At 35.9% G+C, this 12,545-nt stretch overlaps 1 protein-coding gene and 1 long non-coding RNA gene across 4 annotated transcripts in view; one reads left to right on the top strand and one right to left on the bottom strand.

Moving 5' to 3' along the window:
• OLFM3 (olfactomedin 3) overlaps positions 1 to 8,803 on the top strand; it is a gene marked incomplete at both ends in the record, with an annotated part of 194,170 nt that extends 185,367 nt beyond the window's left edge. For all 3 annotated transcript variants that reach the window (XM_079929190.1, XM_079929189.1, XM_079929188.1), the window contains 2 exons: positions 6,924 to 7,030; positions 8,126 to 8,803. In XM_079929190.1, coding sequence (XP_079785316.1) covers positions 6,924 to 7,030; positions 8,126 to 8,803 — 785 coding nt within the window. The remainder of the gene's footprint in view (positions 1 to 6,923; positions 7,031 to 8,125) is intronic.
• LOC307190178 overlaps positions 1 to 12,545 on the bottom strand; it is a 232,683-nt gene that overhangs the window by 147,145 nt on the left and 72,993 nt on the right. The gene's annotated exons all lie outside the window — the stretch shown is intronic.

Raw genomic sequence — 12,545 nt, 5'->3', positions numbered from 1 at the left:
GGTATTTTATTCTCTTTGTTGCAATGGTAAATGGGAGTGTTTCCGTAGTCTCTCTTTCAGATTTTTCATCATTAGTATACAGGAAAGCAAGAGATTTCAGTGCATTAATTTTGTACCCTGCAACTTTACCAAATTAACTGAGTAGCTCTAGCAGTTTTGTGGTGGCATCTTTAGGATTCTCTATGCATAGTATCATGTGATCTGCAAAGAGTGACAGTTTTACTTCTTCTTTTCCAATTTGTATTCCTTTTATTTCTTTTTCTTCTCTGATTGCCATGGCTAGGACTTCCAAATCTATGTTGAATAATAAGGTGAGAGTGGACATCCTTGTCTTGTTCCTGATCTTAGTGGAAATGCTTTCAGTTTTTCACCAATGAGAATGATGTTTGCTGTGGGTTTGTCATACATGCCCTTTATTATGTTGAGGGAGGTTCTCTCTATGCCCAATTTCTGGAGAGCTTTTATCATAAATAGGTGTTGAATTTTGTAAAAAGCGTCTTCTGCACCTACTGACATGAGCATATGGTTTCTCTTCTTCAATTTGTTAATATGGTGTATCACACTGATTGATTCGCATACACTGAAGACTCCTTGCATCCCTGGGATACATCCCACTTTATCATGGTGTATGATCCTTTTAATGTGTTGTTCAATTCTGTTTGCATCTATATTCATAAGTGACATTGGTCTGTAATTTTTTTTGTAGTATCTTTGTCTAGTTTTGGTATCAGGGTGATGGTGGCCTCACAGAATGAGTTTGGGAGTGTTCCTTCCTCTGCAATTTTTTGGAAGAGTTTGAGAAGGATGGGTGTTAGCTCTTCTCTAAATGTTTGATAGAATTCACCTGTGAAGCCATTTGGTCCTGGACTTTTGTTCATTGGAAGATTTTTAATCACAGTTTCAATTTCATTACTTGTGTTTGGTCTGTTCATATTTTCTATTTCTTCCTGGTTCAGTCTTGGAAGGTTATACCTTTCTAAGAATTCATCCATTTCTTCCAGGTTGTCCATTTTATTGGCAAAGAGTTGCTTGTAGTAGTCTCTTAGGATGCTTTGTATTTCTGCAGTGTCTGTTGTAACTTCTTTTTCATTCCGAATTGTACTGATCTGAGTTCCCTCACTCTTTTTCTCGATGAGTTTGGCTAATGGTTTATCAATTTTGTTTGTGTTCTCAAAGAACCAGCTTTTAGTTTTATTGATCTTTGCTACTGCTTTCTTTGTTTCTATTTCATTTATTTCTGCTGTGATCTTTATGATTTCCTTCCTTCTGCTAATTTTGGGTTTTGTTTGTTCTTCTTTCTCTAGTTCCTTTAGGTGTAAGGTTAGATTGTTTATTTGAGATATTTCTTTTTTATTGAGGTAGGCTTGTATAGCTATAAACTTCCCTCTTAGAACTGCTTTTGCTGCCTCCCATAGGTTTTGGATCATCGTGTTTTCATTGTCATTTGTCTCTAGGCATTTTCTGATTTCCTCTTTGATTTCTTCAGTGATGTCTTGGTTATTTAGTAATGTGTTTTTTAGCCTCCATGTGTTTGTGCTTTTTACGTGTTTTTCCCTGTAATTCATTTCTAATCTCATAGCGTTGTGGTCAGAAAAGATGCTTCGTATGATTTCAATTTTCTTATATTTACTGAGGCTTGATTTGTGACCCAAGATATGATCTATCCTAGAGAATGTTCTGTGCGCAGTTGAGAAGAAAGTGTAATCTGCTGTTTTTGGATGGAGTGTCGTACAAATATCAATTAAATCTATCTGGTCTATTGTGTCATTTAAAGCTTCTGTTTCTTCATTAATTTTCTCTTTGGAGGATCTGTCCGTTGGTGTAAGTGAGGTGTTAAAAGTCCCCCACTATTATTGTGTTACTGGCAATTTCCTCTTTTATAGCTGTTAGCAGTTGCCTTATGTATTGAGGTGCTCCTATGTTGGGTGCATACATATTTATAATTGCTATATCTTCTTCTTGGATTGATCCCTTGATCATTATGTAGTGTCCTTCCTTGTCTCTTGTAACATTCTTTATTTTAAAGTCTATTTTATCTGATATGAGTATTGCTACTCCAGCTTTCTTTTGATTTCCATTAGCATGGATTATCCTTTTTCCATGCCCTCACTTTCAGTCTGTATGTGTCCCTAGGTCTGAAGTGGGTCTCTTGTAGACAGCATATAGATGGGTCTTGTTTTTGTATCCATTCAGCAAGCCTGTGTCTTTTGGTTGGAGCATTTAATCCATTCATGCTTAAGGTAATTATCGATATGTATGTTCCTATGACCATTTTCTTAGTTTTGGGTTTGTTTTTGTAGATCCTTTTCTTCTCTTGTGTTTCCCACTTAGAGAAGTTCCTTTAGCATTTGTTGTAGAGCTGGTTTTTTGGTGTTGAATTCTCTTAGCTTTTGCTTGTCTGTAAAGCTTTTGATTTCTCCATTGAATCTGAATGAGTTCCTTGCTGGGTAGAGTAATCTTAATTGTAGGTTCTTCCCTTTCATCACTTTAAGTATATCATGCCACTCCCTTCTGGCTTGTAGAGTTTCTGCTGAGAAATCAGTTGTTAACCTTATGGGAGTTTCCTTGTATGTTATTTGTCATTTTACCCTTGCTGCTTTCAATAAATTTTTTTTTGTTTAATTTTTGCCAATTTGATTACTATGTGTCTTGGCATGTTTCTCCTTAGGTTTATCCTGTATGGGACTCTCTGTGTTTCCTGGACTTGGGTGGATATTTCCTTTCCCATGTTAGGGAAGTTTTCGAGTATAATCTCTTCAAATATTTTCTCTGGTCCTTTCTCTCTCTCTTCTCCTTCTGGTACCCTTATACTGCGAATGTTGTTGTGTTTAATTTTGTCCCAGATGTCTCTTAGGCTGTCTTCATTTCTTTTCCTTCTTTTTTTTCTATTCTGTTCTGCAGCAGTGAATTCCACCATTCTATCTGCCAGGTCACTTATCTGTTCTTCTGCCTCAGTTATTCTGCTACTGATTCCTTCTAGTGTAATTTTCATTTCAGTTATTGTATTGTTCATCTCTGTTTTTTTGTACTTTAATTCCTCTAAGTCTTTGTTAAACATTTCTTGCATCTTGTCGATCTTTGCCTCCATTCTTTTTCCAAGGTCCTGGATCATCTTCACTATCATTATCCTGAATTGTTTTTCTGGATGGTTGCCTATCTCCATTGCATTTAGTTGTTTTTCTTAGATTTTATCTTGTTCCTTCATCTGGTACATAGCCCTCTGCCTTTTCACCTTGTCTATCTTTCCGTGAATGTGGTTTTTGTTCCACAGGCTACAGGACTGTAGTTCTTCTTGCTTCTGCTGTCTGCCCTCTGGTGGATAAGGCTATCTAAGAGGCTTGTGCAAGTTTCCTGATGGGAGGGACTGGTGGTGGGTAGAGCTGGCTGTTGCTCTGGTGGACAGAGCCCAGTAAAACTTTAATCCACTTGACTGCTGATGGGTGGGATTGGGTCCCCTCCCTGTTCGTTGTTTGGCCTGAGGCAACCCAACACTGGAGCCTACCAAGGCTCTTTGGTGGGGCTAATGGCAGACTCTGGGAGGGCTCATACCAAGGAGTACTTCCCAGAACTTCTGCTGCCAGTGTCCTTGTCCTCACTGTGTGCCAGAGCCACCCCCCACTTTTTCAGGAGACCCTCCAACACTAGCAGGTAGGTCTGGTTCAGTGTCCCCTGGGGTCACTGCTCCTTCCCCTGGGTCCCGATGTGCACATTACTTTGTGTGTGCCCTCCTTGAGTCTCTGTTTTCCCCAGTCCTGTTGTTCTGCAATCAAATCCCGCTGCCTTCTAATTCTGATTCTCTAGGAATTCCTCCTCCCATTGTGGGACCCCCAGGTTGGGAATCCTGACGTGGGGCTCACAACCTTCACTCTAGTGGGTGGACTTCTGTGGTATAAGTGTTCTCCAGTTTGTGAGTCACCCACCCAGCAGTTATGGGATTTGATTTTATTGTGAATATGCCCCTCCTACAGTCTCATTGTGGCTTCTCCTTTGTCTTTGGATGTGGGGTATCTTTTCTGTGAGTTCCAGTGTCCCGTCGATGACTGTTCAGCAGTTAGTTATGATTCTGGTGTTCTCGCAAGAGGGAGTGAAGTCACATCCTTCTACTCCACCATCTTCGAAGACGATTTTAATAAAAATGATCTAGGACAACTTTAAGCAGCCTAGTATATCAGGAACCCTTGCAACTGCTACAGGCTTCTTTCCTCCACACTGTTTCCAGACAAGGCTGTGTGCCCTCTAAGGAGTTGCTTCCATATATAGTCCTCAACTATATTATGTTAAAAGACAAAGGTTCCTCCCATTAGGTTAAAAAATCCAACTATAAAATCCACCTATGCTCCACTTATAGAAAACATATCTCCCAAGGCTCCAGGAAAGATTCATAATATATATGGTAAATCCTTTTATCAGTTTTCCTACCACGTGTGTGTCACGGCGAGGTGTCCCTTACTTCTCTTCAAGGCAGAGCAGCTCCATCCTCAGCTCTTATCTCCTATGCTTAGACACTAGTGCATTTTATTTCATCCTACACCTTTAATTACCACTCTCCATCACTTTCTGCCTTCCAGAAATTTGTTAAAAATTTCTTCTCTGGGCTTCCCTTGTGGTGCAATGGGGTTTCCCTGGTGGTGCAGTGGTTAAGAATCAACCTGCCAATGCAGGGGACACAGATTCGAGCCCTGGTCCAGGAAGATCCCACATGTCGCAGAGCAACTAAGCCCGTGCGCCGCAACTACTGAGCCTGCACTCTAGAGCCTGCGTGCCACAACTACTGAGCCTGAGTGCTACAACTACTGAAGCCCGCATGCCTAGAGCCCATGCTCCGCAACGAGGAGCCACCACAATGAGAAGCCTGCATGCCACAACAAAAATAGCCCCCGCTCACTGCAACTAAAGAAAGCCTGCACACAGCAACGAGGACCCAATGCAGCCAAAAATAAATAAATAAATAAATAAATTTATTAAAAACGAAAAGTTTATTCTCCACTCATGGCTCTGTACCATTCTCTTTGCTTTGGGTTTTTTCCCCCATGTTTTACTCTTTTACTATCATTTTAATGAGATTTTGCAAAATAAAGGAGATAAAAGCACCATCATCTTAGCCAGTTACATTTCATATTTTATCTATTTTTGCTATTTGTATTCTGTTCAACAAAAGTATTTATTTTTCATGCATAAGGAAGAAGTCACATATTTTATTTGTGGTGTTTTTTAGGGGGAGCAATGTCTTTCTATTTATTTCCATATACTTACAGTTTAAATTTTCATGCACTTACCATTGTGAATTTAGAAATATTTATGTAGGTCATCATTAAAGATCATATTACTTTCACTTATTTAGTGCATTCAGAGAATATACGCAACTTATATTCTTTCAGGATACATTTACTTTTTTCTAGTTCAAACTGATACTATTTTATTCACATATTGTTCATGTGTTTATACCAAGTTGAGCTAATATATTCTAAATAGGTTTAACTGAAGATCTTGCTATTCAATATAGATAATGCCACAAAGACTTCTGATTTGCTCAGTTTAACAGGTCTTAGGAAGTTATAAAGTAATTCCTTTATATAAAATATATAAAGATGTTATCACATCTAGTTTCTTCAAAAAAGAAGAAAAAAATATATTCGGTTTAGGTTTCATGAAAAGCTGGAGATTACTAAATGTGTAGTTATCACTGAAGCAATAGCACAAAATATAATGTTATCGTTCATCATCTTTCTAACTGCATGGCTTAGTATTCTGCCCGTTACAAATTATTCTTATGAGGAACACACATAGAGAAAAATGAGGCAAGATAAGCCCTAAGTTACAATTAGTTTTGTCCTTTATTTGCTTTGGGGATCTGTTCTTTCCCTTCCAAACATACAGGAACTGACAGGCACTAAGTAGAAATTTATCAGTCCTAAGGATAGGCAGAGGAGGATCTAAGAAACATGGGCCATATGGAACAATTTTTTTAAAGTAAAAAAAGAACACAAAGAAAAGAGGAGTATAAATGGATAGGAAAATTTCTTTGTTTAGACCAAAAGTCAACATTTACAGGCAGTCATATTGCCTTTCACAATGTGTACGATAAATCACTTTTAAATTATTCTGTTGTAAAAATCTCACAAAATGCCTGGGTTTCTTTTTGGTTTAGACTTTGGCATTTATAAAGTCCAAGCTTTTCCTAAGATTTTATTCATAGATAGAGTGATAAAAATATAATTTTTCAAGAAAGTCACTAGTTTTTTATCATGTATTACATTAATTGATACTCTACATCTTTCACTGCATGGGACTACAGGGTATGAGGGCTTGAGTTTTGTGGGGGGTTTTCCCTGTATCTTTAGGGCTGCTCTATCAGGCTTGCACAAGGCATTTACCTTTCAAAACTCTACATCTTTTAGGTAGATTGTGATTACATTTTTTTTATTATATTCTATAAATATAATTTTCACAGGAGCTGCTCATTTACCAATACAAACTGAAAATCGACTTAACAAGAGTTCTTTCTGGCTTGCATAAGTAGTCCAAAGTCTCAAAGCATGAGCAGAGAGGGTCAGGTGAGGGGAAGCTGATGATCAGGTAAACAGCATCATGGAAAATTTAATTTTGCTGACTTCTTTACTTAGAAGCAGCAGCTGGACTGGTATAATGATAATGACGTTCCTCATTTATCTCTTTCCAGATTGTATAAATAATTTCCCATTTTAAAATTCCACACTTTAGATTTAGAGCACTGAAAAAGCAACTACTCATGTTTCAAATTATAGTTAAATGCATAGCATCCCACATGAATGATCATTTATTCAGAATGTGGTATTAATTCTATTTGCTTTGTTTTAGGATTCCTTTCTTTGCTCTTGGTATAAGTATGTGTGTTGGAATTATTGCCATGTTCACCCAACATGTTCATGTTACTCTAATTTCAGCATGTGGCAAACTGATGAAAATCACAGGCCCAGTTACAGTCAAGACATCTGGAACCCGATTTGGCGCTTGGATGACAGATCCCTTAGCATCTGAAAAAAATAACAGAGTATGTTGCTTCCTCAAATGCCTTTGCTTAGAATTATGTTTTATTTAAGCTTTATGCCTACTAGACTATCCATTATTTTTCAGGGATATTAGTTTCAACTTGAAAAGTGTTACACTGTTTGCAAATATTTTCAGTTTGATGATATTAACATATCTACAGATACATGGCAAACTTATTTTAGTAAAATGTTCTATCCTATAATTCATCAGTATAGTGAGTCTAATTTTTTATTGGTTATTACTGTTTTATTCTTGAAAAGGGCTAGTTACAAGTATACAAATTTTTCTGTACATTCCTTCTAGAATTTGCTCCTTAGTGTGAAAAAAAAACTAAGTAAGTAAAAAAGCTCAAGAGCTACCCAATTCACTAAACAAGCTAAAATATACCTAGAATCTAGGGGTAATTTTAAAGAAAACAGCATAGAGGGTATTTGGCAATGCCTCTATTATGAAAATCAATATACTAGAGACTTATCATAGCTCCATCTATGTTCTATTACAGAACTCAGTACACATTAGGATTTTCAAGGGTTACATCCAAGCAAGTTTAGTAGCTAAGTTAGTAAAATTATTTCATTAAAAGGTGGTTGTACCTATAAGCTGATCCAATGAACAAGTATTACTAGAAGGTTGTTATCCATAAAGGAAAAATAAGTTGAATGCTCAAAATTAAGCCATATATTTTTCAGAGCAAGGGATGGAATAAATAAATTTTCTGAACGTGATATTTTTTGCAGTTATTACTAATCAAATTGATCAGGTAAATGAAAAAAGTGATGTGATTTGCATTGATATATGTTTGATTCACTCAGTGATATGCACTGAATGGTAAAAAATTTTTAAAACAACAAAAAAAGAAAGGACAAAAAGCAAATCAACTTCAAGGCAGTACATTTAGTTGTTTCCTTTCCACACAGACCATGTCACTATCTTTGCCAAAGCCTGCAGTACTATCAAACTGCAACAGGTAAGTGGTAAGAGAATCTTCCAGAGCCTGAGAATGACGATATTAATATGTGCTGATTCTCACTGTCTTTATTTTGGAATTCTCAAAAAAGTACAGAATTTAATTACTCCATTTTTTCCTTCTTCCCAGGTTTGGTACATGGACAGTTATACTAACAATAAAATTGTCCGTGAGTACAAATCAATTGCAGACTTTGTCAGCGGGGCCGAATCAAGGACATACAACCTCCCGTTCAAATGGGCAGGAACTAACCATGTTGTCTACAATGGCTCACTCTATTTTAACAAGTATCAGAGTAACATTATCATCAAATACAGCTTTGATATGGGGAGAGTGCTTGCCCAAAGAAGCCTGGAGTATGCTGGTTTTCACAACGTTTACCCTTACACATGGGGTGGGTTCTCTGACATCGACCTAATGGCTGATGAAATCGGGCTGTGGGCTGTGTATGCAACTAACCAGAATGCAGGCAATATTGTCATCAGCCAACTTAACAAAGATACCTTGGAGGTAATGAAGAGCTGGAGCACTGGCTATCCCAAGAGAAGTGCGGGGGAATCCTTCATGATCTGTGGGACACTGTATGTCACCAACTCCCACTTAACTGGAGCCAAGGTGTATTATTCCTATTCCACCAAAACCTCCACATATGAGTACACGGACATTCCCTTTCATAACCAATACTTTCACATATCCATGCTTGACTACAATGCAAGAGATAGAGCTCTTTATGCCTGGAACAATGGTCACCAGGTCCTATTCAATGTCACCCTTTTCCACATCATTAAGACTGAGGATGACACATAAGCAAATGCAATTTGTGTTCATTGATCTAACAGTGTCATCTGTGATAAACTCTATAGGACCCCTTCTGGTTTTTCTTTATAATAACTTTCATCATTTCTCCAAAGCATTTTTTGTTATAAAGTTGGTGTTTCAAAAAACATCTGAGCCTGTATAAACTAACCTGTTGGAAACACATCTTAACTCCTAAATTTACAAGGCCTATCATGTCCTTGTCATGAAAAGCACTAAAATGAGCTTAAGTGGCTAAAGTCATAGTTTTACAAAAGATTAATCATCTGCCTTATGTTAGAGTCAGAGATTAATGGTGGCTTAAATGCATGAAATGTCTTTTTTTTTTAACTCTGTCATTTTTTTACTGTCTTTTGCTCCACATCAGAAAATATTTTGGTAGGAATTAGGAAAAAAAAAAAAAGCACTTCCCCCCCCATTTATTTCTAAAAACGATTTAAGGATCTTATTTATATGAGAAAATATTATTAATCATTTTGCTGTTATACAGTTCTCTGATGCGGTGCTGTACAGTCATTTTTAAATCTCTTGCTAACATTTTATTGGCAATAGGTATTTCTACCATTGTAACCACCATTGTGCAACTGTATCTCTTCACTTCTGTGAAAGTAAGTAATATTTTTTATAAAATACACTGAACTTTAATCTCAGTAATCATTATGGGTCACTATTCAAGAGTGGTCAAAAAGGAAGTATCTTCTCAGCTTACCCCTTTACATAAGCATTATAAACTAAAAAGAAAATCAAACCAGATTCCTTACAATAGAGTCTTTATTTTACCCCATGTTTACTGACATGGAATCCTAAAATTGATGCAGTAAGGATGAGTTATTCTGATCACTCCACTGAAAGCAACCCATATAGTTGCTTGCAAAGATGCAGTTGAGTCACAACTGACTTGAGTTGACTCTACTCATTTATTACACATTCAAATTCTGTTCTTTAATAATTAATATATTAATGTTTTAACTTAAATTTTACACACAACTGGCAATAATGTAATTTCTTGTGTCAGGACTCTAAAAGTACAGGAAGCACATGTGAAAACTCTTAAAAATAAAATTTCTGTAATGTCATCTAGACTTATAAATTCTGGAGAGCTACTGGCAAGACTGTGCAAAAGAAAATTGTGGGAAAACTTGGGAGTTGTCTGTGTGGTTTATTGTATAAATAACCAATTTAGAAAACAAGATGGGACAGCAACCCCCTGTTACCCTGATTCATTGTGTGCAGAAATACCGTAACCAAAAAATAAAGCTTTAATAATATTTTATGTTAATAACACCAAAAACATATAATCAATATATATAAAACATATCACTGAGTTTGGAGGTACTTTCCACATACTTACCTAAGGCAGTTTTATGGAAACTAGTGTGGGCTGGTTTTACAATTTAAAAAGCATATTCTATAATAAATAATATATAACTTAAACTGTTGTGAATGTTTAGTTTCACACATACGCAATATCATCATTTCCTTTGTAAAGTAAGGATACAATAAATCAGATAAGGCATTGTATAAAGAAATAATACTTAAGAGTAATTCATTTCAAATGTCACAAGTAAAACAACATTCTCAAATATCTCACTGTCAAAACTGTAGTATGAAAAACTCAATCTCAAAATTGTTAAAATTTAACAAAGATTTCTTTTTTTGCCTACAAAAAGTTGTTAGCATGATTTAATGACCACTCTGGGTTCTTCTGCAATGCTGTCTTCTCTTTTAAACATTTATATATGTTCTCCTCTGTTTCTGAAAGTTAGAAAACTTATGGGACTCACTTGTCATTGTACACACACCACAAAAATAATCAGTCAATACTTTGTACATCAAGAGTTTGTATGAAGAAAGAAAGTTTCAGAAATGAATGAGTTTTTAGTATATGGCCTCTAGCAGATATCTGGGTCTTCATTACTTTTTAAAAAAATAATGTAACATGATATCACGTAAATTCAAAACCTCAATGATCACAGCTTTTTTGTGAGATGTACGGCTTGTAAAGCACTTTATTGTTTTCTATGTAAGGGTTCATCACCACATCCAGGTTACAGTGTATGTGCTGCTAGAGCAGGCACAGATTTTATTATTGTCACTAGAAGTGGGGTTGACATGGGTTTAAAAATGTAATTTGCATTAAACACTTAGTTTAAAAGCATTTTTCTTAATAAATTATTATCAGTTTGTGCCTGAAATAAATAAGAACTTACTCTAATCACTGCTTTTTTTAAAATCTCCAACAAATAAAATAAATTTTATGAGGGAAGTAATGACTATTTTAAAATCATACACATAATCCAATCCATAAAGAAATCCAAGCTCAGAAAGTTTTAATTCTAAGTGAACTGTGTAACTGGAATTTTCTGAATTAACCATATCATTAACAAACTTTCATGTCATTTAAATAATAATATGGGGCTTCCCTGGTGGCGCAGTGGTTGAGAGTCTGCCTGCCCATGCAGGGGACACGGGTTCGTGCCCCAGTCCGGGAGGATCCCTCATGCCGCAGAGCGGCTGGGCCCGTGAGCCATGGCCGCTGAGCCTGCGCGTCCGGAGCCTGTGCTCCACAACAGGAGAGGCCACAACAGTGAGAGGCCCGTGTACTGCAAAAAAATAATAATACTAATAATAATATGATCATGGTCTGATTATGTTTGTGTGACATTTGTATTTGTGGCACTTGAATCATAATATTTATTACTTGCACCTCACTCACATCTATGAGTTCACAAAATGACAATGTTAGTGCATTACCAATATGTAGAGATTAAAAAAGAAAATAATGACAAGTGCCTATATGCCACATGCCATATAGTGATAAGGTTGTGGTAAGATTTACCATGAACTCAGAATCTCTGGTTCCTATCATCATACTCATAGAGTCATTTCATCGTTATAATCTATAGTATTCTCTGATGACATCTTTTCTTCATAAAATTGATTCTTAGTCCTAACAAGAAAACGGCGTTTACATCTGAAAATTACTACCAAAATTAAAATTACAAATTTTTCAAACAGAATTATTTTAGAAGTATAAATATAAAATTGTACTTATGTTCATCAACAAATGAAACCAGTTATTTTTCTACTAAGGTAAATTATATGTATAATTATACATATTTTATATATATATATATATATATATATACATACACACACACATATAATAATCCCTTAGCTTTATTCTCCTTAAAAAGATTTTTTTAAAACCCTATCTGAGCACTCAGGATTACCAAATTGTTTCCTTCTACAAATGCTAAATTTGAATGCAACTGATAGCAAAATTCAAAGTATACCTTCGAGTTAGAGCAAATATGAAAAATTATTGACATTACAGAGTTTCTAAAAGCCAAGCCTTCTAGAAATATGGATATTTTTGAAAAAGAATAAAAAATGGCATCTTGCTGACTTGACAAGGTAGGTATGATTATATCCTTTACTAAACGTACAATTTGAGTTCCTATGACAATATAAAAGAATGTGAATTTATAGACAAAACATACTTTGCCTCTCCATCATCACATGATTAGTGGACCATGAGAAAAGCTACTAAAAGTGGTCTACCTAGCACAATAGGCAGGGAGCATTAATTAAAATTTAGATGCTATAGGCTGAAACAAAGCCTTAATCTCTGACTGCTCATAGCTAGAAACAGTCATTTCTAGAAAGGCTCAGAGACACTAAATATCATTCAGTTCAGTAGGCTGTATCCATACTGAAATCAAGATCATGG

Source organism: Stenella coeruleoalba (genome assembly GCF_951394435.1).
Source record: "Stenella coeruleoalba genome assembly, chromosome: 1".
In the NCBI taxonomy this organism is placed as follows: domain Eukaryota; kingdom Metazoa; phylum Chordata; class Mammalia; order Artiodactyla; family Delphinidae; genus Stenella; species Stenella coeruleoalba.
Note: the sequence above shows the minus strand (reverse complement) of the source record. Positions and strands in the feature narration are given on the sequence as shown.